This window comes from Rhea pennata, chromosome 3, assembly GCF_028389875.1.
Source record: "Rhea pennata isolate bPtePen1 chromosome 3, bPtePen1.pri, whole genome shotgun sequence".
NCBI classification, from domain to species: Eukaryota; Metazoa; Chordata; class Aves; order Rheiformes; family Rheidae; genus Rhea; species Rhea pennata.
In genome coordinates, this window is record NC_084665.1 from 56,248,341 (window position 1) to 56,273,439 (window position 25,099).

Below are 25,099 nucleotides of genomic sequence, written 5' to 3' on the forward strand. Positions count from 1 at the left end.
GCTAAGTGATTTTTCCTCTTTCTTGCCCTTATCAAAAGAGTTCTTGCCCTTATCAAAAGAGAAATAAATGCACTTAGTTTAATGCTGTGAGGAATTTCTTTTTTTTGATGAAGGTGATGAACATAGTTGTTTCGTTGAACCGCCGGTGTCAGTGCAGACTCGCAGTGCTTCCTCTTCGCCCTTTTTTGAACATAGTGACTTTTCCTGTGTAGAGGAGAAGTTTCTAGACCAGAAAAATTAACAAGAGAAAAATACTTGCTTATATCAAAATTAATTTTTCTTTCTTTTGTTTTGTTCCTAGTAACACTGCAAGTACTTTATAAGCTAAAAACAGCCAAAGTATTTGAAAAATCACGGAATAAGGATGACAGGCCAAACACAGATATAGTAGATGAAGATCCCTATGCTATTCAGATCATCTCATGGTGTCCAGAAAGTCGAATGCTGTGCATAGCTGGAGTTTCTGCACATGTCATTATTTACAGGTTCAGCAAGCAGGAAGTGACAACAGAAGTCATTCCGGTAATTAATAAAACCATTTTTAACTTTATAGGATTTAGCTGTAATGAAAAAATTGTAGCAATTTTTGTTCTCATTGTATTCATGAAATTGACCAAAACCCCTTAAACTAGATTGGGTTTTTGTGTGAAAAATAATAAATAATGAAATTCAGTAAAAGTGAAAATTACACACCAAGACTGTGTGTTCCATTGGCTTTGTCAGGTTCTGCTACCAATAATAGATCTTTGTTACAGTTATCAAAGCAAATAATGGACCAAAACTTGGCTCTATCAAACATAAAATGTATTACTATAAACAGACCTGGCAGTTATCCTCAAAGCTCAAACAAAAGTGAATGAGATGAGGAGACTGGGAATTAAAGATTTATGAAGATGATAGGGTTTCAACTGATCCTCAAAGGGAGACAGGAAAATTCAGTCTCTCCATCCATCAGAAATTCTGATTCCCTTCTTTAAAAAATTGAGTACATTGAAAACTTTCAAAAATTGAATTTATAGCACTTCCCCATTTGGCCTGTTTGCTGATTTTAGTTGATTCCATTTTTTTTTATTTGATTCCTAATAATTATCTATCTTCTTGACAAGAATTCTGCAGTATGAAGAACTACATCAATAGCAACAGGCATGCCCTAAGATCTCTTAAGGATTTTGCTTTCACTATTTGATTCTATTTAGAAGACAGTAAGATACAAAGATGGGTTTCATTGTAAAAGTTTGAGAAATCCTATGTTAAATCAGCTATGCATACAGTTGCACACATGCAATATCATCTGGATATATTAGCTGCAAGCTAATACAAAGCTATTTAGTTTAAAATACTTTTTGAGCACATTATTAATCATAATATAGTTCTTACTTTTTTCTTATTCTTCCTTTTCAGAAATACCTTAAGGAGGCTTCCCCCCCCCTCCCCCCCAGTGTTTACTTACTTATATCAGAAAGCATATAATGGAAACATCTGAGGAATGCTTTTACTAAACTATTTTTTAAAATTAGCAGCTTGCCACTTTCTCCAATACTAGGAAAGTTTTAAAAATTACCATTTTTTTTTTGTGTTTCAGTCCTTGAGTTAAGTTTTGCTTTACAGATAAGAGAATAGAACAATGGGAAAACTGCCTTTAAACTACACTACAATTAATATTGTAATAGAGAAACAGAAAGAAATTTGAAATGATGCTGATCTTTGTTCTTCAAAATGTTATTATTTAGCTTAATGAAAAATTTGGAATTAAGTCCAGTGTGTATTCAGTGGTACTGAATGAATAGATACACCAACTTGTTTGTATTTCTCATCTCTTAGCTTTGGCATTCCTGAACTACATAAAACAAGCCTTCTTCACAACAGTTTATTGTGTGCGTAGAATGATAATTATATGGGTCTTGTATCCAGCATTTCATTTCTGTTCAGTATGAAGCAACAGACTCTTGAGTACTGGGAAATAGTCTAGCTTAGGTTAGGTTAGCAATTTTCAAATATTGAATCTGTCCAGTGATCAGCATTACTCTCACTCCGTGTTTCAGAAGACTACATGTATTTCTTTAGGTTGTGTTATTAAGCTATGATTATGTTGGGGGGGGGGGGGAGTTAAGTCCTAGAAATCAATCTTAACACTAGTATCTTCACTTGCACTTAATTCATATATACTTTTTTGAAAGGCATAATTTAAGTGGATTTTTTGTGAGGTTTTTTGTTTGTTTGTTTGTTTTTTAACTTTCCTTTACAGATGCTGGAAGTACGTCTATTATATGAAATAAATGATATTGAAACTCCAGATGGTGAGCAGGTACCACCTTTACCAACCCCAGGCACAGGTTCCAATCCTCAGTCCATAGTACCCCAGTCTCATCCATCTACTAGTAGCAGTTCCTCTGATGGACTACGTGATAATGTCCCCTGTTTAAAGTGAGTGTATTCTGTTACAATTAGTTGAGCATGAAACTTTACAAGAATATTTATGGGATGAGAATGTATGCAATTTTATTTTATTACAGAAAATTCGTTATTATGTAAAATCCTGTATTTCTTAGAGCAATATTTTCCAAATATCTGAAAGCTGAGTTCTGTTTCAGGAAATTAAGTTGACAATGAAAGTTTCTTTAAAATTAATATTTCTAGCTTGTAAAAATCTGAAAATGCTTAACTTCTGCCTGCTATATGAAGTTTTGACATAGATATTAATATAACACAGATCTTCATACTTTAGTGCAAGTATTTTTAAATGGCAATAGTATAATTATTTTGAAGTCTTACTGTTTATTGAATTGAATAGGCCAGTTAACATTTTGCAGCTCTCCTTAACTTACGAGTTTCTGGCTGCTTTTCATTGGGCTGTAAAACTCTAAGGCTCTGGAAAAACTAAGTGAGAGGTAACTGTTTGTAGGATTGTAACAATATTTTTTCATAACTCTAAGAGAATTACTTTGTATTTTGGAAACAGGAAACAGACAATGAAATAGTTGTCCTATTCTCATGGATCTTCATCATTTAAAGTTCTGCAAGATGGCTTTTAGTGCTCGTAGTAGAGATCTTTGATCCATTTGGGATTTTTAATTTTTTTTTCTATATCAGACATTAAGGGTTCTTTTTTTTTTTTTTTTTTTTTTTAACTCCTCTGCAAGAGTGCATTAGGAGGCCTCTAGACTTTCACCTTTTCCTAAAAAAGTGTATATTGCACTTCATTGTAAGATACAAAATACATATATACAAAAAGCTATATATGTGCTTTTGTTGTCTAAGGTTAAGACTCTATCTTGAATTTTAATTCCCTGAGCAAATCAATCCAAAAAAGAACTAATTCTGTTAATGGGCTTATTTTCTTTGGGTTTTCTTATCTTATTGATTGTACTGAATTGCAGAACTAAGTTCTAAGCAAAATTGGAAGAAGTAGAAGAGTAGAAAAGTTGGAAAACTTTGAATTCTTGTAAAATAACATATTGACAAACCAAAATATGCATTAATAGAAATGAATGGGTAAAATAAGAGGATTTCAAAAGTTGGAGAAGCTTATGCTTTTCATAATCTTTCACCTTAAAATACATGAGAGTTCTAATCCTTTCTGCAGAATATGTCTAAGTTTGCCAAGTCTGCCTCTCTGATCATTTACCTTGTTTGCAATTTTGTTTTTCATCCACACTGTCAACTTTTGTTTGTAGCACGTATTTATCTCAATACATTGTACTTCTATTTTCCTTTTCAGTGCAATTTCCCCCCCTACACACACACACACACACACACACACACACACACCCCTCCATTCTCTAAATTTATAATTTCTCCCTTTGGAGAACAAATCTATAATTCCTTCCTTTAAAACACTGAACACCTTTATCTGTTCAAGTTAAAATATACTCAATATCAGAGTCAGTATAGCTGTTACTTTTTGCTCTGAATGGGAAATTGAAGTACTTGTGATCATTGGTCAAGACATTTTCAATTAGGTAATGATTTAAAGGGCCCTTAAAGTAAATGACCACTAATGTGTTTTCTTCCTGGTTGCTTCTATTTATTTAAGTGTTTTTTGCAATTTTTCAACTTTAGAGTTCAGTGTTACATAGAATTGAATGAATTCTAAGCCTACAAGAAAAAGAGTATGAGGAGTCATAAAAAGATAGCATGTTTTGTTTACATTGCAGAGTTAAAAATTCTCCCCTCAAGCAGTCTCCGGGCTACCAGATTGAGCTAGTTATCCAACTGGTGTGGGTGAGTGGGGAACCTCCTCAACAGATAACAAGCTTAGCAGTCAACTCAGCATATGGCCTGTAAGTATATTCTACACAAATTTCTTTTTTTTTTTTCATTATTTTGTTAAAGCAGATACTATCAAAAATTAAATCCATGTGTGTTCACATGTACTGCAGAGCAGCACAGGAGAGGCAATCAGTTTCCTGTCCTTAAAAGATGATTCCTTTGGTAAATCGTGGCAGAACTTGATCATATTAACATCAAAATCAGATGAGCATCATTCTTCCTCACCTATGTTGGCACTGTAGAGCCAATAGTAAATGTCAGTTGAGACTTCTTACAGATAGATTGGCAAGTATAATGACAGTGATCTGTCTGCTTTGCTCAGTGTCACATGTGTTTTTCCAAGAAAACACTTAACCTAGTACTACATTCTAAAACAGTAACTTATGTAAAATTTAGAGTAATCTTTAAAATTAAGCTCTTAAAATTCTGAATGCTAAAAAATACCAAAATAAATTTATACCAACATTTGATTAGCATTATCTTTCCTCCCGTTTTTCTTTTTCCAGAGTAGTTTTTGGAAACTGTAATGGTATTGCCATGGTTGATTACCTCCAGAAGACAGTGCTCTTGAATCTCGGCACTATTGAGCTGTATGGTTCTAATGATCCTTATCGCAGAGAGCCACGATCTCCCCGAAAAACTCGGCAACCATCTGGAGGTGAGGAGACCACAGCTTGTTTCATCTAATCGTACCTTTTTCTGAGCTTATGTGGGCTATTAGTGTCTTTTCTTTAAATATAATTGTGCTGTTTTTCTACTGTAACCGTTCTTTTTTCTTGATCAGTCTTTAATGCCAGTCTTTGTGCCTTTGTTACTTCGCGTTTCCTTTAAAAACATTGTTTACTGGAATCTATACTGAGCCTTGATATCATTACTTCTATTCTTTTATTTTTAATTAGCGCAATGTATGTCTAAATGAGTAGATGGGAAAACACTGAGGAGGAAGGTTTATAGATAGAAGTATAGATGCACAGTAAATATATACCAATTATAAAATTTTAATAGCATAGCTTCAGCAAGTCTTAATATCCTGGTATTTCTGATAAGCCTGATACCCATATCACATGCTTATATAAACCCACTAATATTTGCATTAAGGCTAGTACTTCTGTTGGAATCTTTTGACTTCTTAATTTAAACTTTGACTAGAATGTCCGTGATAATCTAAAGGAATTTATGCTATGTATTCTGTTATGTTAGTTTGAAAGGAAGCCTTTCATTTGAATGAATCAATTCCATGTCTAAATTCAAACTAGTAACATACATCCTGTTTTGAAAAAGACTTTGTTTTAAAAAGGTAGATGTTTAAGAAAGGTGTTTTTTAGCAACTGAAGAGGAAGATGACCTTTCAATCAAAATTTTAGCCTTATTGCCAAAACAAAAAGTTAACAAAGAGGAAAAAAGATCATTTAAAAAATGCTGTCTAGTGAATATTTTTAGTTAATTCAGAAAATAGCTAAAGGCAGAGCTATAAACAAGGTCACTTCTGCCCCAAATTATTATTTTTTGATAGGATATAGAAAGCTATTCAAAAAACTTCTTCATGTCTAATGTTAGTTTATCATGAGTGATCCAGGAGAAAATTCAGGTAAGCTTTTTGTTAGTTTTATTCAAATGAAAATGGGCACTCTGATACCTGTTTTAATAAATCATTGGTTTGAGAAAGATCCAGTTACCACCAGTCAGTTGAGTTCAACTGAGGAAACTGCCCTAAAAAATATTTATATAGAAATGCAATTCATGGCCTTTCAGATAAGATCTTTTCTTCTTAAACAAATAAAGACTTTTACTATGAAAAAGATCCTTTTTGAGAGGGGAAAAAATAAAAACTTTACTGGTTCAGTGTTTTAATTCCTCTTGAGAGCAAAGAATTTAAGTTCTACTTCATATATTTTAGATTATAAATTGTGTTAAACCCCACTTGCTTTTTCTTATCTTTTGTTATTTTAATGTGTTGTATCTGTGTGACTCAACCTTAATTTACAACTGTATGTCCAAGATGTTCATGAATTTAGTCTTTTCTGCTCATGAATATAACCACTGTTACTTTAAATCATATTTATATTTTTCATCTTATGTTTTAATACTAACAATCTGCATGGCAAAAGCATCTTTTAAACCTGATTATACCAGTTTTTCAGCTGGCTTTTTTGTCTCAAATGTACTGTTAGTGTCTCCGTCTTTCCTTTTCTCATTGCTTCATTAAGGTATGCTGACTGTGGCTTCTTGCATGTGCGGCCTTTCTAACTTATATTCAGAGTCTGTGAAAAAGCTTCGCACCTCTTATATAAGTAAGTCATCTCGTGGCAATAAAGTATTTTTGAACATCGGAATTTGATTTGTTGACTTGCTGTTCGCTCACCATGAATACTTTTCTTAATCCATTTTAAGCAATCACGGATATCTATTGTATTTCTTGACTGTGGCATCTCTAAAAGAAACTTGAGGGGAAAAAGCAACCATCATATTCTTTCCATTTTGGGGAAGGTAAAAAGAAGAAAAAGGAGATCCTGACTCTGAAGTTACTGTTATCTGCAAAACCAAGATTTTTACTCACCAAATTTTGTGTAGTTGTTGAGATATGAGGTTAGAACTTTACATTACTTGGTCCACTTTCTGGAAGAGAAGGCTTCAAAACTCTAGTTACAGATGTTGGAGTGGTTTTGTTTGTTAATTTTTACATTGTAAAAAGCAGTGACTTGTCTTTTGCATGTGAAAGCTCACTTCTTCAAAGACCTCATTTGTAGAGATTAAGTGTGAAACATTTGTGTATCTCATAGCCCTGTATAAATTCCGAGTAGGTAATCTCCCACTCTTTTTATTGAAGGAGATGAGAATAAAAATAACCTCAAGGAAGAATGGCCTGCAAGTTAAAGAGACATACTTGAGATCATGGTACAATTCTGTTAGTTCTATGATTTTTTTTCCCCTCAGTGAGCAAATGAGTGAATTTCAGGAAGGGTGTGCTCAATAGCTAAATATTGCTTTCTGCATACTTCTCCATCCCTTGTTGCAATGGAGAAGGAAAGCTTCCAACTTAAGATGATACAGAACCGAAAACCAGGACTCATCAATGCCTTAATAGTATAAAGGGAAGCAGAAAATGGGCAAAAATCCCAAAACTGGTCTCTGGAGCTAGCAATTGTAAGGCTTAATTTGCTTGGAGTTTTTAATTTTGGAAAAAAGTTGTAACAGGTTTTGTAATGGAATGGAGTTGTTTTCTTAACTGTATAGCTGATTCTTTCTCCCTGCTCCATCCAACCAACATCTTGTTTAGCTGAAGTTACATGCTCAGTTTCATTAATACAAATATGAAGAGATTTTTTTAAGACTGAAAATTAATTCTCTAGAGTTAACATTAAACATTTTTAATGATTTGTGTTTCTTTCAATGTAGATACTTTACCCAGACTGTAGATAGCTAACCTTAAATAGTAAAGCATTATTGCTGGTGAAAAATTCACAAATAAGAAATCAGTTAAGTTCAAGCACTAGCCTTTGTTTCATTTATAGGATAGGAGGTATTGGAGCTGGTCAGAAACTTTCAGATTTTGTATTCTCCCTTTATTGAACATTGAATACCTGAGATAGTGTTCTTAAAAATGCAGAGAACTTGTATTTTCTTTCTTCTGTTCTGAGATAGAATGCCTTCATTTAATTCTTTTATTTCTGTCTTAAAACGTTTGTATTTTAATATATCTAAATTTTATATTTAATTTTTATGCATAAGATGTTTTTCAACAACTAAACAGCTCTAATAACCATCAGGGACTATTAGTACTCTTTTTCTAATCATAGAATAAATGCTTACATGTGATGTAGATGTTTTAGAGAAACAGTATATCTTCCCATTCTCTTTGAGACAAGTAGCTTAAAATAATAATAATAATAATAATAATAATAATAATGCTACCCTATCTGTGCATTCAACCAGTTTCTTAATTAGCTACATGAAGTTTAGATTCAACCAGCATATGACAGAGGAACATATTGTTATGGTATATTGTGTCTCAAGATTAGTAGAACCAAAAATTAAATGATTTTGGAATAGAGAGGAAAGGAAAATTGTTCTGTGCCACTCTTAACAATTTCCGTAGGTTTTCACCAAAGTAACAAAAAATGATCCTTCCTCATTAAGAACCTTGATGTTTCTGTTCCCACATGAAGTGTCAATTTAATATATCATTAGTATCTGCTTACATATTTATAATATAGCAAAAGGCATGTCCTGAGTTAACACATTGAAAGTTTTTAGAAATACTTTCTTCAAAAGTTCATAGAGTTAGCATTATGTATCTCCTAAAATATGAATATATGAAAATATGAGATTTTTCCCTTCACTTGCATTGCAAGAATATGATGAATGTGTCTGTCTACTCAAAACTCTTTCTACTCAAAAACAAAATTCAAATTCTTATCATAAAGCAGCATCTATTTAGAGACAAGGCTCTATGCAAAGGCTATGTACTGTCATTTCAGGCTATCTCCACAGATAAAAACTCCCAGTTGAGATCATGTTTTGGAATTTATCGTTAATTCATATCAGGTACCTTATTCATATGTTTTGGGCGGCAGTTTATAGTTTGTGAGGCATATGGTATGTATGTTTTTGAAAAAGTAAAAAAACACTCTGGCTGTGTCTTGAAACTATTGCTTGTTTTGTTACACTGTTTGCTAAGTATGATAGGACCATCAGAACCATTACGAGGAACACCAGTACTGGTACCAAATGTAAAATTAATAAATTTAAAACCAAACATCAAAGAACTTTTCTGTGGACAGCTGAGTTATTTTTGTCTATTTACTTATGTAATTAAGTTCACATAAGACATCAACCTTAACAGTTCAGCAGCTTTGCTTTTTATTGATGGGAGTTAAGTTTTATATTATTTCTCAAATAGTAAAATATAACAACTTTTTCGTGACTTAGATCTATAGGCAGCATTTCTTAGTATTGTAAGAGATGGTTTAGCATTGTTCTGAAAAAAAACAGTTTTTGCATGCATATAATACATTTTTTTCTTGATTACTCAGCAAAAAAACTTTTCTTAGTGTAACCTAAAGGGTTCCAGGGCTGATGTTGAATCAAACATGAAGGAAATATGTATTTAGATGTTTCTGTGGTTTGTTCTTGTTTCCCCATTCCCCTTCCTCCTTGAACTGGATCTGGACTTGAACTTATTTTCAAATTTTAACTTATACTGGATCTAAACCAGACCAACATCAGCTCTGTAGCTAAGCCAAAAGCAGAACTGAATTAGAAGGTTTTGAAGTTTTTTGGGTTTCTCGTTTGTTTTTACTCTCTCAGGTTAATTGTATTTAATGCCAATTTTTGAATCTTCATATCAAGTTAGTTCTAGTTGTAGGTTTTTAAATAACTTGGTTCCTCGTCTGGTAAATTGTGTTTTAATCTTAGATATAGCTGCTGGAAGCTTAAGTGAAAAAATTGGCCCATGTTTTATGAAACTTTTCCTATATATCAATTAATTTCAGTTGTAATGATAGGGGGATTTCTAATGTAGCATTTTAATTTCTATATCTTTCATAATATGATTCAGGGTTTTTTTTATGTATTTATTTCTAATTTCCTGCTACTAGTGTTCTGAGAGAGAAATTTAAAGCTTGTTGGAAGGTCATTTTTCTGTATATCTGTGTTCTATTCAGGTTGTAGACTTTGCAATTCTGAAATGGAAAACCCTAGATCGATTTGGTTTGGTAGTCTACAGCAAGTTGCACGTATGCTGTAAGCATGAAACCGGGGAACTTTGCCAGGCGAATCTGCTCTGTGACTGTGCACACACTCTTATGTCAAGATACCTGGGGATATAAAAAGAACAGCATTAACAGTTTGGTATAGCTGGTCATTGCCAGAGCTCCATAATTCGTAGACTTAGCTCAGATCATCCTTGTAACTCTCCTCTTAGTGTAATAATAAATTAAATTATTATAACTAAAATTACTTCTTATCTATCCCTGTCCCTTTCTCCTCCCTCTTTGAGAGATAGTTATGCGGTGATGGTTATGCTAAAATCTCCAAAGTTTAGAAATATGCCATTAACACTGTAATTTTAAAATGTTGTCATAAATGTAACAAGTGTCATAAAACATTTATTCTTTAATGAGGTAAGTAGCTAGCATTTAACATTAGTGTATAGCTTCATGACGAGAGTCTCAGGAATGTTCAGGGGGTTTCTGTTTGATCAGTTGATAAGAGTTATTTTTTAACATGAATCAAATTTTAGCCTCAAGACTTCTGAAAAAGGAAGAACACGTATAGGTGTATGACTGCATTCTTTTCTAGAGACTATCCCTGTCAGTGAAGGATTTCACAGGATTTTTCACAGGAAAATTACTGTAGAAAGTTAAATATTTCCCGTGAAGATAAAGAATTAAAATGTTAAAGGAAAAGATGAGGTTAAGTTCCTGAACTGCATCTTTGGATAGTACACTTCGGCTTCCTAAGGGAGCATGATCTAGAAACAGCATGTCTGTTTTTACAAGCACAGTACAGGTTTGTTATCCCAGCAACACCAATGTGAGGATTTACTTAGCATGCAGTCAAAGAATGTTCTTTAAAGCTGTTGCTTCCAGTAATAAGCCTGTCCTCATAGTTTAATACCACATTGTCCATTATTGTCCTGACAAGTCAGAATTGAAACTGTACTTTGATCTGGAGTAATAAGTGCTCGTATTTTTGCGTAGTGTGTTGTAGTAGAGCTTCTTACACATTAGACATGTGTAGCTTCGTAATGGAAGCCTGAGCACAGCACCATACCTCAGCTAGCAAACTTCATGTAGCAAAGACCAGGAGGGCCCTGGGGAAGATGTTAAATGTTGTAATTGTCAGAGCAGCTCTTACAGACTTCCTCCCTCCTAGATCTGGGAAGAACTCAAAAATTTACTAAGTTGCATGAATTGCTTTCAACCTATTTTCTTTCCATCTGTTTCTGGCCTATGTTAGAAAAATACCTGAATTATTATACATACACAAATTATATTGCTCATGCAGTAAATTCAGTAGTCTAGGTTTGTGATGCATATGTGTAGTAGGTTTGTTTTTGTCACAAGAGAAATGTGCTTATGTGTAGCTCTCACCTACCAAGTCAACAGATACAATTACCCAGTCATGTAAGTGCACAAGTGATATATGGAATAAATCATTCCTTATCTGCCCTGACTCTTGGTACTAAAACTTCCATGATCCTACTAGTGCATACTTTGTTTTTCCTAGACATGCCTGTTGACAACAGCTGCTTGTCATTACCATCATTAGAACATACATTTTTAAGCTGTAGCTGCTACAAGAATGGCAATGAACTGGCATTTCTCAAAGCTTTAAATTCAGGCTTTAGATGCTTGTGAACCTGTTGGGTATTCTTTTGTCAAGTTTGCAAGAACTATTCCTCCTAATAGTTAGGGCTGCTTTCATTTTCAAACCACATTCAGCAGCTCTGCGAGGTTTCTGTTGGATAACCAATAAAGAGAGAGAGGTGGTAGAATCGGGGTGTGGTGAGAACAGTCAGAAATGAAAACATTAAAATGTGAAGATGATATTTGTTGTCTGTGAATGGAGCTATTTCTTCAACTTCTGGTACTAGAAAAGTCTACTTAAAGAATTCAGGACACCTAAACTTTCATTACAGAAGAGAAAGTTTTAATCTACTTGATATGCTGTGCTTGGCTGCTCCCGGCAGGATTTTTTGTTCCTGGTAGTGATGACATAGCCCATTCAACTTTAAAAGCATTCTGTAAGACTTCTGCTTTCCACTGACTGAAAGAGCAGGGAGATAACTGCATATCTCTTGCAGAGCAGGGATATGTTGCAGATACAGTGCAGAGCATCCTTTTGGATGTTAGCTGGCAGAGGTGTCTAGACACCTCCATATGGGTTTAAAAGATCCCTTTCACCCAGAAGAAGACTCGCATTTTTACCCTCATTCTCATTTAAAAAGTTCCCAACCTGGTAACCCAGTACAGTCTTCACTTGGTGACTGTTCCCAGTACCAAACACCCTTGCCTGTTTCACATTTATACAGAAACTTTATGAGGATCTGTCTCTAGAGTACTCTTCGTGGATTATTAGATCTCCCAAGGCTGTATTCCCAGAGTGGTTACCAGGGTCTTTCAGTCTGTAAGAAGAGAGCTCTATTAATTTCCAAAGATATTAACAGATCATTTTTTCTGGGCTGGCATTCATTAACAGACTATTTCACAAAGATCACATACACTGAAATTCATCCTTAAATGCATCTGTGGTATTGCTGTAAAAATACACACACACACACACACACACACACAGAGAGAGAGAGAGAGAGAGAGAGAGAGAGAGGGAGGGATGGAGGGAGGGAGGGTGAGCCACCTGTGCTACTATCTAAAGTTTGTCCAGATCCTAGGGAGAGCAGCACTGGGATTTTTGAAAACTATCTAGCACAAAACTTTTTAGATTCCCATGTGTTTCTAATACTGTCAGGTGCTTCCAGAGCTGGTTTCTCAGAGAGTATGTACCATGACTATCCCACAGTGCTCGTTGATTTGCTAATAAATGTTTGGCTTTTCTACCACCACCTTCCCCTTTCCCTCTCCTCCCCCATACTCCCACCTCCCCAGTATATGGAAGATGTATAGCTTCCACCTTGAATATTTCCATGTATTGAACCATGTAGTTCATGGACTACCATTAAGCATAAGCTTAACCTACCCATAAGGTCAATTCCTAATTTCAGACAGTCCTATTCATTATGAGTTTTGAGGGAGAATCTGCATATGCTTTTATAAGCAGGCTACATAAGACTATTTTGCAAACAGTGAGCTATGTGTGAGTGCAGCGTACCTTTAATGTGTTGTTCTACGTTGACTGATTATTTCAAGAGAATGCTTTTTTCCTTTTAATTATCTCTTTTTTTGGTATTTAGAAAACTATAAAAATTGACTATAAGAATAAAATGTATTTTCTTTTTATCTTCTATTAACATACTGCAGTTATTCTTACGATTAGAGTGGGCAATGTTGTATTAAGAATTTAGTGAAATCTCCATGTGTGAGGAAGAATATTTTCACAAGCAGCCAGTATCTTAAGTTGTCTAAGTGACATCACTGAGTTTTGCTGAAAAGTGAACTAGGCAACAGCAAATGCAAAGTATATCACTGTAACAATGAGAAAGTAATATGTGGAAAAGAAAAACACAATAGTGGTCGCATGTTGGTCCAAGAGCATTCTTAGGAATTCCTTGATCTTCAAAGTCCTCTTTCATCTTTTTCTTTTGCAGTTACATATTTGATGAGACTGTAGGATTTTTTTTCCCTTCAAAACAGAAGTTACATGTACTTAATATATATTCATAGCATGCAAATTAACTGTTTAAGTGTTCTATTAACAGTCTGTATTTCTGAAAAGATAGTATTTTCACTGGAATTTAATGGCAAATGGTTTGTAACCTGTCCAGAAAACTTTACAGTAGTATGAAGTAAGTGACTTTATAGTCATTGTGGCTGCTGTCCAAATGAAAAAAATGTGATTTCTAACATAAATTTTGCCACAACCAGCTGGTTTGTATCTGATGAACATTAAAGCTTCTAACTATAATAGAGGAAAGGTTAAAATAGCAACTTTACTTACTCTACACCGTTTTTTTTTTGTGTTACAGCCGGTCTTTGTGATATTAATGAAGGTACAGTGGTGCCAGAAGATCGCTGCAAGTCACCCACCTCAGGTAATTATAAGCTTCCCAGTTCTTCAGTATTTTGTTTGCACAGAGGATGGCATGCTTTAAGTCAACATTTAACTAGTTAAGTAATTATAGAAGAACTGTCACCTTCTTGCAACTTGATTTATCATTACAAATGTTGCTAGGTGTGGCAAAACAGCAGTTTTAAAACAAGACTGATTTAAGAGATGTAATAGGAATACTTCATAAGTGTGAATACTTCATAAGAGTGAAGATGCACAATCTGAAATATTCATGCTTTAGAGAGCGTACTCCACTGCAATGGAATTTTTGAAATGTTGGTAAGAGGCACACAGATTCCTGTGATAGTTCAGATGACTGGTGTTTCAGAGAGTCCTCAGAAGTGGCAAAGACTGTGTCTATAAAGAGATCTGGTTTACTTCCACTTCCTTATAAATGGTAAATTACTATTTTCCTTCAGAATCAGACATCTTCAGAAGATGGCATTCTTGTTAAGGTTAATATATATATATAATATAAGCTCTGTGTGACTTTTTATATGTTTCCTTTTAAAGGAAAACTTTAGTAATATGTTGTACTGCTTAGAAGTTTGTTTAATGTTGGCTAATTGAGACTATAGCCATGCAAATACTTAATAGTGCATGTCAATATATAATATTCAGAATGAATATTTCAGGTAGTAGCTTAAGATATTTCACTTGTCTCTTCCCGACTACTATGGCAGAACTTCTAATGGCATACATCACTTTATTCATTTCAGTCAAAGCTCTACTCTTAAGCTAAAACAAAAAACTGTAAGTTTACTCAAGTGCTTGGAGAACTGGAGGAGTGTTTTTTTTACTCTTTGCAGTTGAATTCAAAATTATAATCATTACAAGAAACTAAAAGTAGCTACGTGTGCCATTTTAGCCTGTGCTTTCCAAAGCCTTGACTGTCTTCTCAAGAACATGAAGGAATTTATGGCTTGCAGAGTAGCTTCCTTTGTGTTGGACCATAAAGGAAGCAGTTGCAAAACTGAAATGCCATTGATTACAACCTCTCTTTATTAGCTGCCCCATCTCTGTTAAAAGGTTTACTAATTTTGCCAAGTTGAAAACAGAACAGAACAAAGTACCCTGTTTATAACTTCAGTAGAAATTTTAACATAAACTTTTATTTCTGATTTGACAACTATCTTTTCATCTTCATTTTAAATTGTACAAAACTTTAATCTACATAAGTCAGAATGTCATTCTCTTTCCCAGTAATTCTATTTATTAGAATAAATAAGACTTGTTTACAATAAAAATAGAATTTGGATAGAAAGCCAATTATTAAACTTTGTATTTCATTTATTAAAGAAAAGTAAACAAGCTGAAATCACATTAGCTGAAAATGTGATTTCATGACATACCTGCCTAATGCAGAGTACTGGCATGCTGAAATTGTCAACTGCACCATCATTTTTAATGAAAGCACATTTTTGGTGATATTTAGAGACTACAGCGCATCTTTTCCATTTGCATTTTTCAATATCAAACCTAGTATCTGTAAGCAATTTGTTCTGCAATACTGTTGCGGCAGTGAATGACTTCATCTTTTTTGAGATTGAGGAGACTGATGCTAACTGTTACTAAGCTATTTGAATTTGACCAACGTACATTTGACCAAAATTCCAGCTAAGTCTAGTTTCTAGCAAAGTTTGCTTGACAAATGAGAATTGCCACTGAGCTAAACAAAGCCCAAGTTTAAAATGTGTACAAGTAATAGCTTGACTTGCACTTTTAAAGGCTACATCCTTTCTCTCCCCAGCTCCAGCATTTCTCAAGTGCCAGCCCAAACCACTTCCAGCTGGAATAGCTAAAACTTAAAATACCATTTAATTTGCATTAGAGATTTTTTTTCATAATTTGAAATTGAACTGGAGTAAAACTCAAATCACTGTGTCAGGTAACAGTGCAGTAAAATCAAGCCTAAAGATAAGAATCAAGCTTTATGTGGAAAAATTCTAAATTGAACAATTTATCTCCTCCATATCCCTGCCATCTGTTTATGTTTATGAATTAATACAACATGGATATTTCTTTTTAAAAGAATCAAAAAGTTGGACGGCCTAGAACAGACACTGTATTCAAGTGTCAAGAGGAAATAGCATGAGGAAATTCCTAATCGTGCCTTAGCAGGAATTAAGTTCCAATTGAAAAGTTGACCACCTGAGAAGACTTTTTAAAAGTTAGTTCACATCAGTATGAGCTCTAGACCTTTAGAGATCTGAATACTCTGTGAAAAGAGTGTACAACGATACAGACACACAATAGCTCATAGATACCCAATACTAAAGAAAAATTAGTCTAGAGGATTTAAAAAAAAAAAAAAAAAAAGGTGAGTGGACTAAAGAGGGAGGGGAGGGGACACTGTTGCAGTCCCCTGTAAGATAGCTATTTAGAGTAATGAATTTGGCCTGTGCCTTGCTTTCCTCAGTTTTGTCCTTTTGTCACATTTTTTGATGAACAAGGTGAGGTTCATGACAGACTTCTCCTGGGGTGAAGATAGGAGGAGGGCCAGTGGCACCTTACTGATACAGAAACTTTTTCATTGTGGTCCAGGGAAGGCCAGCCTTTGTGGAGGTGCTAAGAAATACAGATATGAGATGAACTACAGTTCCATGGGTTTGGTTTATAAGTTTTGCATATTTTCTGGGAAAGAACAAGAATACTGAAAAGAGGCCCACTTCTAGGGGCATGACAATGCCGCTCTTTTTTCAGAGAGGTAGGAGAGAGCGTTTTTTAAAAATCAGCTACACAGTATTGGTGAGCTTCACATGCAGGACAAAAGCCAGATTTAAATGGACTTTTTCAGTGTAGGGGCTGGCTATTTAAGAAGAAAATACACTATGCAAAATACATTTGCTTGTTAGTAGCTTTAAGTCTGGAGGGACGGGGTTGGCAGTTAAACAAGTTGTTGATATTGAGTATTACAAAATGATGTGTAAAAGAAACGAGTCACTGCTTAGGTTGAAGCCTGGGTTTGCTCAAGTGATCTAGATCTTCTGCCTGAACAACTGACCCTTTCAGTGCTCAGGTAAAGAGAAGTGGAAGCTAACTTGCCCTTGATTTCCTCCAGTGAGTGTTTATACAGTTTAGAGAACAGTGGAATGGACTACCTGCCCATGTAAGTTAGGACAGTATCCTGCAGTTTTAGTAGCATAGAGCTGGACTGTTGTATAAATAATGTGATTATACAAGAGAAATAATAGCTTTATTTCTCCTGCTTTTCGTACAGAAATGAAGAGATATAATAAGCTAAGGCCTCTGGAGCATTCATCTGACCTATAAAACATTGTATAGCATTGTAAGCTGTCATGTTTTGTGGCTAGAAGTGTTAAAATGTTTGCATTCTATTTACATTTTTACAATATAAAATCCAATGAAATTTGACATCTTTAGTTAAATTCTATTTTAATTTCTCAACAGCAGTGTAGCCCTCAAGTTGTGGCCTATTGCTATCACTATCAGTTTTTCAGTATTAAGGATTGTAAAAAATTCCAGGTTCCAGTTCTTGCAATGAATTATCTGCAGAATAGTTGAAGAACTATGCCCCAAAGCAAAATTATTGAATTAGAAAGAAGCAAATTTTCAAAGCTATGTTTATTGCTACTGTCTTGCTCTATGAATTGTGGAACCATGATCAGGTACTCCATTCAGTGTAAGCATTTTATTCAATGAGGGGGAAATACTTATAGCAATAAACTTGCACTACGCAACATTGTACCTTGCATTGTATTTTTTGTGGTTAATCTCAATATGGCAGGATTCCTGTCATGTCATGAGAATTCAGCTCCAGAGACTATCAGTATCTGATATTTGATCAGTATTTTAATGCATCTTTGTGTGTCTCCCTTAAACACAAAAATTTTATTAATACATAGTTCTTGTGTCAAAGATATGTATGTTGGTATATCCATCTCATTCTGTCTTCACTCATAGGTTCTGGTTCACCAAACAATTCTGACGATGATCAAAAAGTGAATAATTTTATAGAAAAGGGTACAGTATTTTTCTTTTTTACAGTCTTATTTTTTCTTTAGTTCATCCTTTGATACACATAGATTGACCTTTTTTATTAAAATATTATTTACAGTGAAGACCAAAAGCAGAAAGTTTTCCAAGATGGTAGCCAATGACATAGGTAGGAACTAGAAAAAATCTGTTCTGTTCCTAATCTAGTGCCTTAATCTATGCAACACTAACCCAGCAGGAAGAAAAAATCAAATTTAATTGCATATTTAGTTATTAATTTTTCATTCTCTATGCTAATTGGTAATTCTGTGAGCTGCTTCTGTGCTAAATACACTGGGTATAATAATTTAAAAATCAAGGATATTGGTGTTTTAAATTCTCTGATCTTACAAATGCACTTTCCTGCATTTTCTGGATGGGTGGAATTCTGATCTGAAATACTAAGAGAGTTCAGTCTATGCAAGTCACAACATTATTCCACTATTTTTGTGAAGGTACAGTCTCTTTGAGAACATCTATTTGCTTTAATTTCTTTTACGTGGTATATTCGTAGTTATATGGCCAGATTTCCTTATTAAAACGGTCAAGATACAGGTAGCATTATGTTTTCATTTAATCATCTGGAAAGGGACTTAGTTATATATAAATACACTCCATTACTGTTTCAGAACTATATTTTCCTTCTGTATCCTGCAATGATACAACACTTTACCAGCTTCAGAACCTTGGGGTTTTGTTTTTATTTTTTTTTTTAATTTATGAACAAAAGTGCCTTGGAATATGTTGTATGCAGATTATAGATTGAACCCTTTTATGATTAGAATAAAAATTAACTCTGCTTATGACAACTGGAGCTATAAATGAGGCTGAGAGGCTGTGTGGTTTAATTTTGGGAAAAGATTTCTACTTCTTTAACTGGGGTACAGTTAATTTCATTTCAGAATCACTACATTAATGTTTAATTTTGTTTTCATTTTGTGTATTACTGTGTGGTTGCAATAGGATTTACTTTTGCCTCTTTAGTTAGGTCAAAGAGTTGAATCTGTGTTGCTTATAGTGACACTGTTTGTTAAACTATTATTTTTTAGATTATGTGTTAAACCATAAGTTAAGGCTAGGGAGGAGGAGATGATTTCTTTTCCTGCACCCTGCCTCTGATTAGCTATTTGACAACTTAACTTTTATCCTAAACTATTAGCGGTTATTTCCCTTCCATCGCAATTTGGTAACTGAGAAGCAAAATCATTCAAAATTCAGTGAGGTAAGTATCTATAAATTATAGGAGGTTCTTTGAAACCTGAGGCAGAAAAGGAGGGAGAGAGAAGAGTGCCCTTGCCTCAGTACTAGGCTGAGCACTGCTTGCAGGAACACGTTAAAGGGTAAAATACAGGAGATAGACTGGTCGTTCTGGCAATGGTGATGGTAGAGGAGAGCAGCTCTGAGATGGTGGAAGCCTAAGATGAATTTGAGAAAGTAAATGTGTCTCAAGAATGTATCAGTATGTCAATTCATCTGTATTTAAAAAACTGAGTACAGTTTGCATTAATATGCGTTAATATGTTTTACTGAAACTTGTACTCAGCTCTTCTAATGAGAAAAAGAGCACTTAATTTTGTGCATGTTATATTTGTACCTGTTGATGAGATAATGTTTTCCTTTTGTCTGAAGGCCATCTCTTCTGAATTTAACTTGTGCAGAAAAAATGGGGTTTTTGCTCTTTTGTTTTTGACGATGTTTGAGCATGACTTCATCATCTTTTCACATTTTTCCAAGAATATTAATAAAACCTGCCAGTGATGATTCTGCAGAAATTTTGGTGCCTGTTTCAGCTTGAAACCTTTCCTTTCCAGAGAAAAAGAGCAGTTGTGAATGTTTTTACAACTAAAATAACGTAGCATTTATTTACAAGTCATAGTAATTTCTTCAGGAAGAAGATTAAATACTGAGTTGAGACAACAATGCATTGGACAGTAATTCCTCTCTGTGAGCCCATGTTATGAGATTTATGTAATTTACACAGTGTATATAATTGTTTCGCTTGAATTTTTTCAGAGCTTTGAATAGTTGGATGCGATACAAGTAATATTTTCTTCACTGCCATGTTCTATACCTTATATCTGGCATGATTACTCTGCATGGCTCTTTCTGAACTTAGACTTCAAATTCTTCTGAGTAGCTGAAATATAGCAAAGTGCTTTGCCATTTCTTTAGTGTTAATGGTTGCATGTATTTGCATTTCACTGTTTTAAACTGAAGTCTAGTCAGCTGAACGTGACTGGACAAGGAATTCTGTAAAATGTGTGTGTCACTTACTGTCATCAACTTCACCCTATTGTACAACAGTTTACCTTCATCATCTGTGTTCAGATGGAGTTTGATGCATGAAGCATGGATGTGGTTCTCTGCAATGGCATCCAGTGCAGTTGGATTACAGTTCCTTCAGTTCTTTGTACTTGCATGAAGTATAACCCATCAATTGGGTTGCAAAAACAAAAAAAATTATAATTTACATATATAATCTCCATTACTGTTAATACCATTCCTATGTTTTTGTCACATTGGAGCAGTGAGTAAGAGAAGAAGACTTCTTTGAAAGTACTGAGAGGGATATCTAGCATTTTCCAAAATAATAAGGAATTTCATTTCAGTGATAGGACTCGATAAGGTGGTATCAGAAGATCAACATAAATATGCATGCATTTGGAAATTCAATGTCATTCTCAGTTTATATCATTTTGTTGTAACTTGCACAGATTCATCTTCATTTCTGTAGATTTGTATCATTAGTGACAGTATCAGACACAAGATTCTTGCTTCATTAAAGGGCCAAAAAACATCCAAGATTGCAGCAGTAGCATAAAAAAAATGTAATGGCTATATCAAACAACATTTTGGTTTACCATGTATACTCTGTTAAGTTCAATTGGTCTTTTGTCTTAGGTTGGGGGAGTGTTGTTTGTTTTAATACTCAGAGGATTGGTGGTGTTGCTGGCTAATGATTCAAGCTTAAAACTGTAAATATGTTGAGAAGGGGAGGGATTGGGGAGTTTGGGGGGGTTTCTTGTTTGTTTTGTTTTTCTTGCTTTTAATTGCATCAGAGGGGAACTTTGAAATATTTATAATTACCTTAGCTATATAGAGATACTTTGTGGTTTTACTAACCATTTATAGGAGTTACAGGAAATACTGCAGCCATTATTAAATGTATACATTTCTCTTAGGAATGGCAAATATTTGAAGCTATACATAATGCACTGGGTTGAAGATGTACAGAAAAATGCATCAAATCTAGGTGAACTTATGGGAAAAAAAAGGGAAGGAAATATTTAATTTCTGAGGCCAACGTGTCATTCTTATTGAAAGACTTTGTGATTCAACTTCAGCTGAAAGAAAATCTAAGCTATTTTACCTTTATTTTGATCAGTTAGTTATTGATCTTGAAGAGAAGTGTCTGACTAAATGTATCACTATTGATCATATCAGACCTGTAGAGATACTATATCCTCCATTTTTGGAGAGAAACTTAGTAAAGGTACATGGAAAGAATTGCAGATTCTGAGACATTTATTATAAGTGTTCCAGTAGACTGTGTCAAATACTGTTTCAGTGAAGTTACAGATTTTACTTCTTCTGTACAGTTACTCAGTTTAAAAACATTTGCAAATTATTAGCAGACAAATCTAATTGGAGTAGTGATAGTTAGAATTCTGAATTTCTCTAATTTCTGCTGCTAACATTAGTATAAGGTTTTTCACATTTGTAGCATTCTAAGTGTGCAACGAAATGATTTCAGTACTGTTTGAAAATTTGTTAATACTGTTTTCATAGAATCAAAGCTTAAGATGCTCATACTAAGTTCTCATTTGCCCTAATGCCAGAGGACTTTTTGTTCCAGAGTGCTTTTTAATATCTTGTCTGATCTAATTTTATGTATATCACGTAGTTCTCTTTACATGCATTCCCTTCTAAAATGGTTTCATTATTCTTATGGATATGAAATTTACAGATTTCAGTGCTGTGAGTCTAATTCTCTTTAACTGTCAGAAGTACAATAGTCAATTCTTTAGGCATCATGCAATTGGGTAATTTAATCCCCGACCTCTATATAGTTATCAAACATTAAAATATTTCAATTTAAAATAATTTTGGGATTTGGATATGTCTTAAAGAATATTGGTAAGAACTAAAAGATCATTCTAAGCTGTTTAGATATTTCTCGTTAAATGTTAAATTAACTTTGTTTCCTTTAAACTCTCTATTATCTGCCAAAACACAGAGACACTTGACTCCTTTATAATCTTTAGAGGTTTTTTAATAAACAATTTAGATGGTTTACTTAAATAAAGAATGCATGGGAAATTGATCTAGAGGTTTCAAATTAATATGTTATTTATTGTAATACATTGCGATTAGCTTAGTATAACGTACTGCAAATAAAATTTAAGTATTACTTTAAGCCACTGCTTCCTATTGATAGCTCTGACATGTTTCAAGTAACCTTCAGGGTATTTTTTGATTGAATTAGTTGAGCCTACAATGCTGAGATGTAACATATTATGCCAAGAGAACCTTTTGTATTCTAAATCCTTCCCCATCAAGACTAACCACTGAGAAGTAACCAAAAACCCTGAATATTGGATTTTGGACAGTTCTGCCATAGCATACTTAGTGTATAATGCATATTTAATCATATATATTAGGGAGAGAAAGAATATGAATGTGCGTGCATGTCACTCTAGGTTTTCTCCTTTAGAGGAGAATGAAATGTAGGTCTAAGCAAATAGACAACAAGCGTGCCAAGAGTAACAAAACAGCTTCCTAGCTTTTGGGCCTGTATCTCACACCGGAGTCGTGGAGAGGCAGAGTCATGGAGAGGTGCTGCAGCAGCCACCACCGCTGAGAGAGGCATTAAAGCGTGTGGCGTGACAGCTGCTGCTTGAGGTCAGCTGCCCCCGGCAGGAGCAGCCGCTGTCACCTTGCCCTGTCATACAAAGGGAAAAAAGTAAAAAGCCTGACTTTGAGTGTTCTCCCTGTAGATCTTCATCTCATCTTTTTCCATTTCTCTGATATGTTTCTTGTGTGGTAGAAGAGGTCTAGTGCTGACATGTAGCCGGTTTTGATTCCGAGGCATGGATAAACTACATTTTCCAAAACTGCTGAAAACCATAAGGCAGATATGATGAATATAAGCAGTTTGTTATTCCAAATAATATTAGTTGGAAATGATTTAGCTGTTGAAATATTTGTATTTTCTAATTAAATTTTGAGCCACTTTCCTGCTTAAACACAAGATGGCACTAGTGCTATTTAGATAAAATACTTAAGTTTCCTCTTTACATTTAAATTATTGAGCATTCTGTCACATCAATGTGTGTTTTTGAAATGCAGTTTCTCTGTAGAGCGCACTAATTCACAACTTTTAGCAGCGACATCTTTTAAGAATTCTTTTATCTTCTTACGCTATTAATAAAAGGGAGAGATAGTTTAGCATTTGTAGAAAGTGATGTCTTGTGATTTGTTTAAACTTACCAACCTTGTTCACACAGGCCTTTTCACTAATCAGCAAAAAAACTAACAATAGGGACTGGCTCTTAGAATCCAGCACGTTTTCCTGTACTTCATATTACCTGTTCCCTAGTATCTTTATTTTTTTGTCATTTTTTTCCCTAAGTTGTTAAAGTATTACATTAAATGTTTCTATTTGAGAAGCTGAAAGTGACTACTCTGGACTTCAAAGTGGCTAAGTTAACTAATTGTTGCTGAGAATAGTTTTATGCGTAGTAAAAGTGGTGAAAAACCAAACATAATTCAAGTTATTTTGTGTGCATACTTAAGCTTGTGTCTAACACCTCAGCTTTTATGATTTATCTGCCTAACTGAGAAAATGAGCCTTAAAACGAGAAGCTTTCACCACGTAATTCACAGTTCCAGATGAGGTTACATGATCTCTTCAAGCTAGTGTAAATTCCAACTGACAGCAAAAAGAAGGGGCTCCTGGTCACTAGTGTACTGTGGTCTGCCGTTTGTCTAGCTGAGCACTGATCTGAGACAGGAACTGATCTTGTTGAAAACAGCCCATGGCAGAAAATTTATCTAGATGAGTTTTGGTTAAGCCTCACCATCAGGCCAGACAGATGCCAGCACCAGTGCAAGGATGAGGGCAGAAAATGTGTGGTTGGACTGCCCTTTTTGGCTGCAACCTACACTAAAAAAAGAGTTTAAATGACTGGGGCATTGCAACCTTAAAGTAAGTGATTTCAATTTAATTTGAACAGGATATAACTTTGTAACATTGACACATTAAGGAAATAAGAAGATTATTTCCAGAGTCTTATTCTCAAATTTTTGTAATGTATGACAAATAAAACTGTTCAGGTATTCAGATAAATAGTGTTTGCAAATGATAGTATAATGAAGTGTCTCACTTTTTCAAGGAGTGAGAGTAACTTTAAATCACACGCTATTCTTGAGCATATGTACAAAACATGCTCGTTCTAATTATCCCTTTTAACTGAAATCATACAGAGTGAATTCATTTTTAGAGAGGAGTGGCAAGATTCAGTCTACCTTATGATTGGTGTTTGTTACAAGACACACTTAAAAATACGAGATTATTTTCAAAATCTGCTTCAGGTAGAGAAGTATTATCCTTACAAGGTAATGAAAAATCAAATGGTATACCAAAAGTCAAGCATGTAGATGGGAATTAAATCCAAATTAAAGCCCTGGCCCAGTAGCTAAGCTACATCAAAATTCTTCCTTCTCCAATAATTGATGAACGAAAGATCAAAGAGAGACTTACGGCTATTAGTAAACCAGTAACTGTACTTACAGCAGCATATTTTAGTGTTATACAGCATTTTAAATGGACCTCATGGTTTCTATTTCTAGAGGTAGAATTTTCCAAGTGATGAGTTCAAATTCCATTTTTCACTTGTGTAATATTACTAAAATTTTACCATCTTTCATCTGATAATGTTGCAAATGTTTGTATGCTGCCAATTTTATAATTATTCTTAATAATTTCTTCATTCTTGTAAGACTGCTGATGGCATCCCAGATGCTTGTTTTATGCATTTACATTAAAATGTTTGGTATAATTAAAATTTCCTCTTTTCTCTATTTTAACTCTCTTGGGTTTGATCAG

General features: G+C 34.3%; 1 protein-coding gene across 4 annotated transcripts in view; it reads left to right on the forward strand.

Moving 5' to 3' along the window:
- STXBP5 (syntaxin binding protein 5) overlaps positions 1 to 25,099 on the forward strand; it is a 122,992-nt gene that overhangs the window by 80,844 nt on the left and 17,049 nt on the right. For 2 of the 4 annotated variants that reach the window (XM_062572355.1, XM_062572356.1), the window contains exons 15-21: positions 302 to 522; positions 2,246 to 2,424; positions 4,155 to 4,280; positions 4,776 to 4,927; positions 13,913 to 13,978; positions 17,920 to 17,979; positions 18,074 to 18,121. In XM_062572355.1, coding sequence (XP_062428339.1) covers positions 302 to 522; positions 2,246 to 2,424; positions 4,155 to 4,280; positions 4,776 to 4,927; positions 13,913 to 13,978; positions 17,920 to 17,979; positions 18,074 to 18,121 — 852 coding nt within the window. The remainder of the gene's footprint in view (positions 1 to 301; positions 523 to 2,245; positions 2,425 to 4,154; positions 4,281 to 4,775; positions 4,928 to 13,912; positions 13,979 to 17,919; positions 17,980 to 18,073; positions 18,122 to 25,099) is intronic. The other 2 variants (XM_062572357.1, XM_062572358.1) reach the window with 1 other exon arrangement.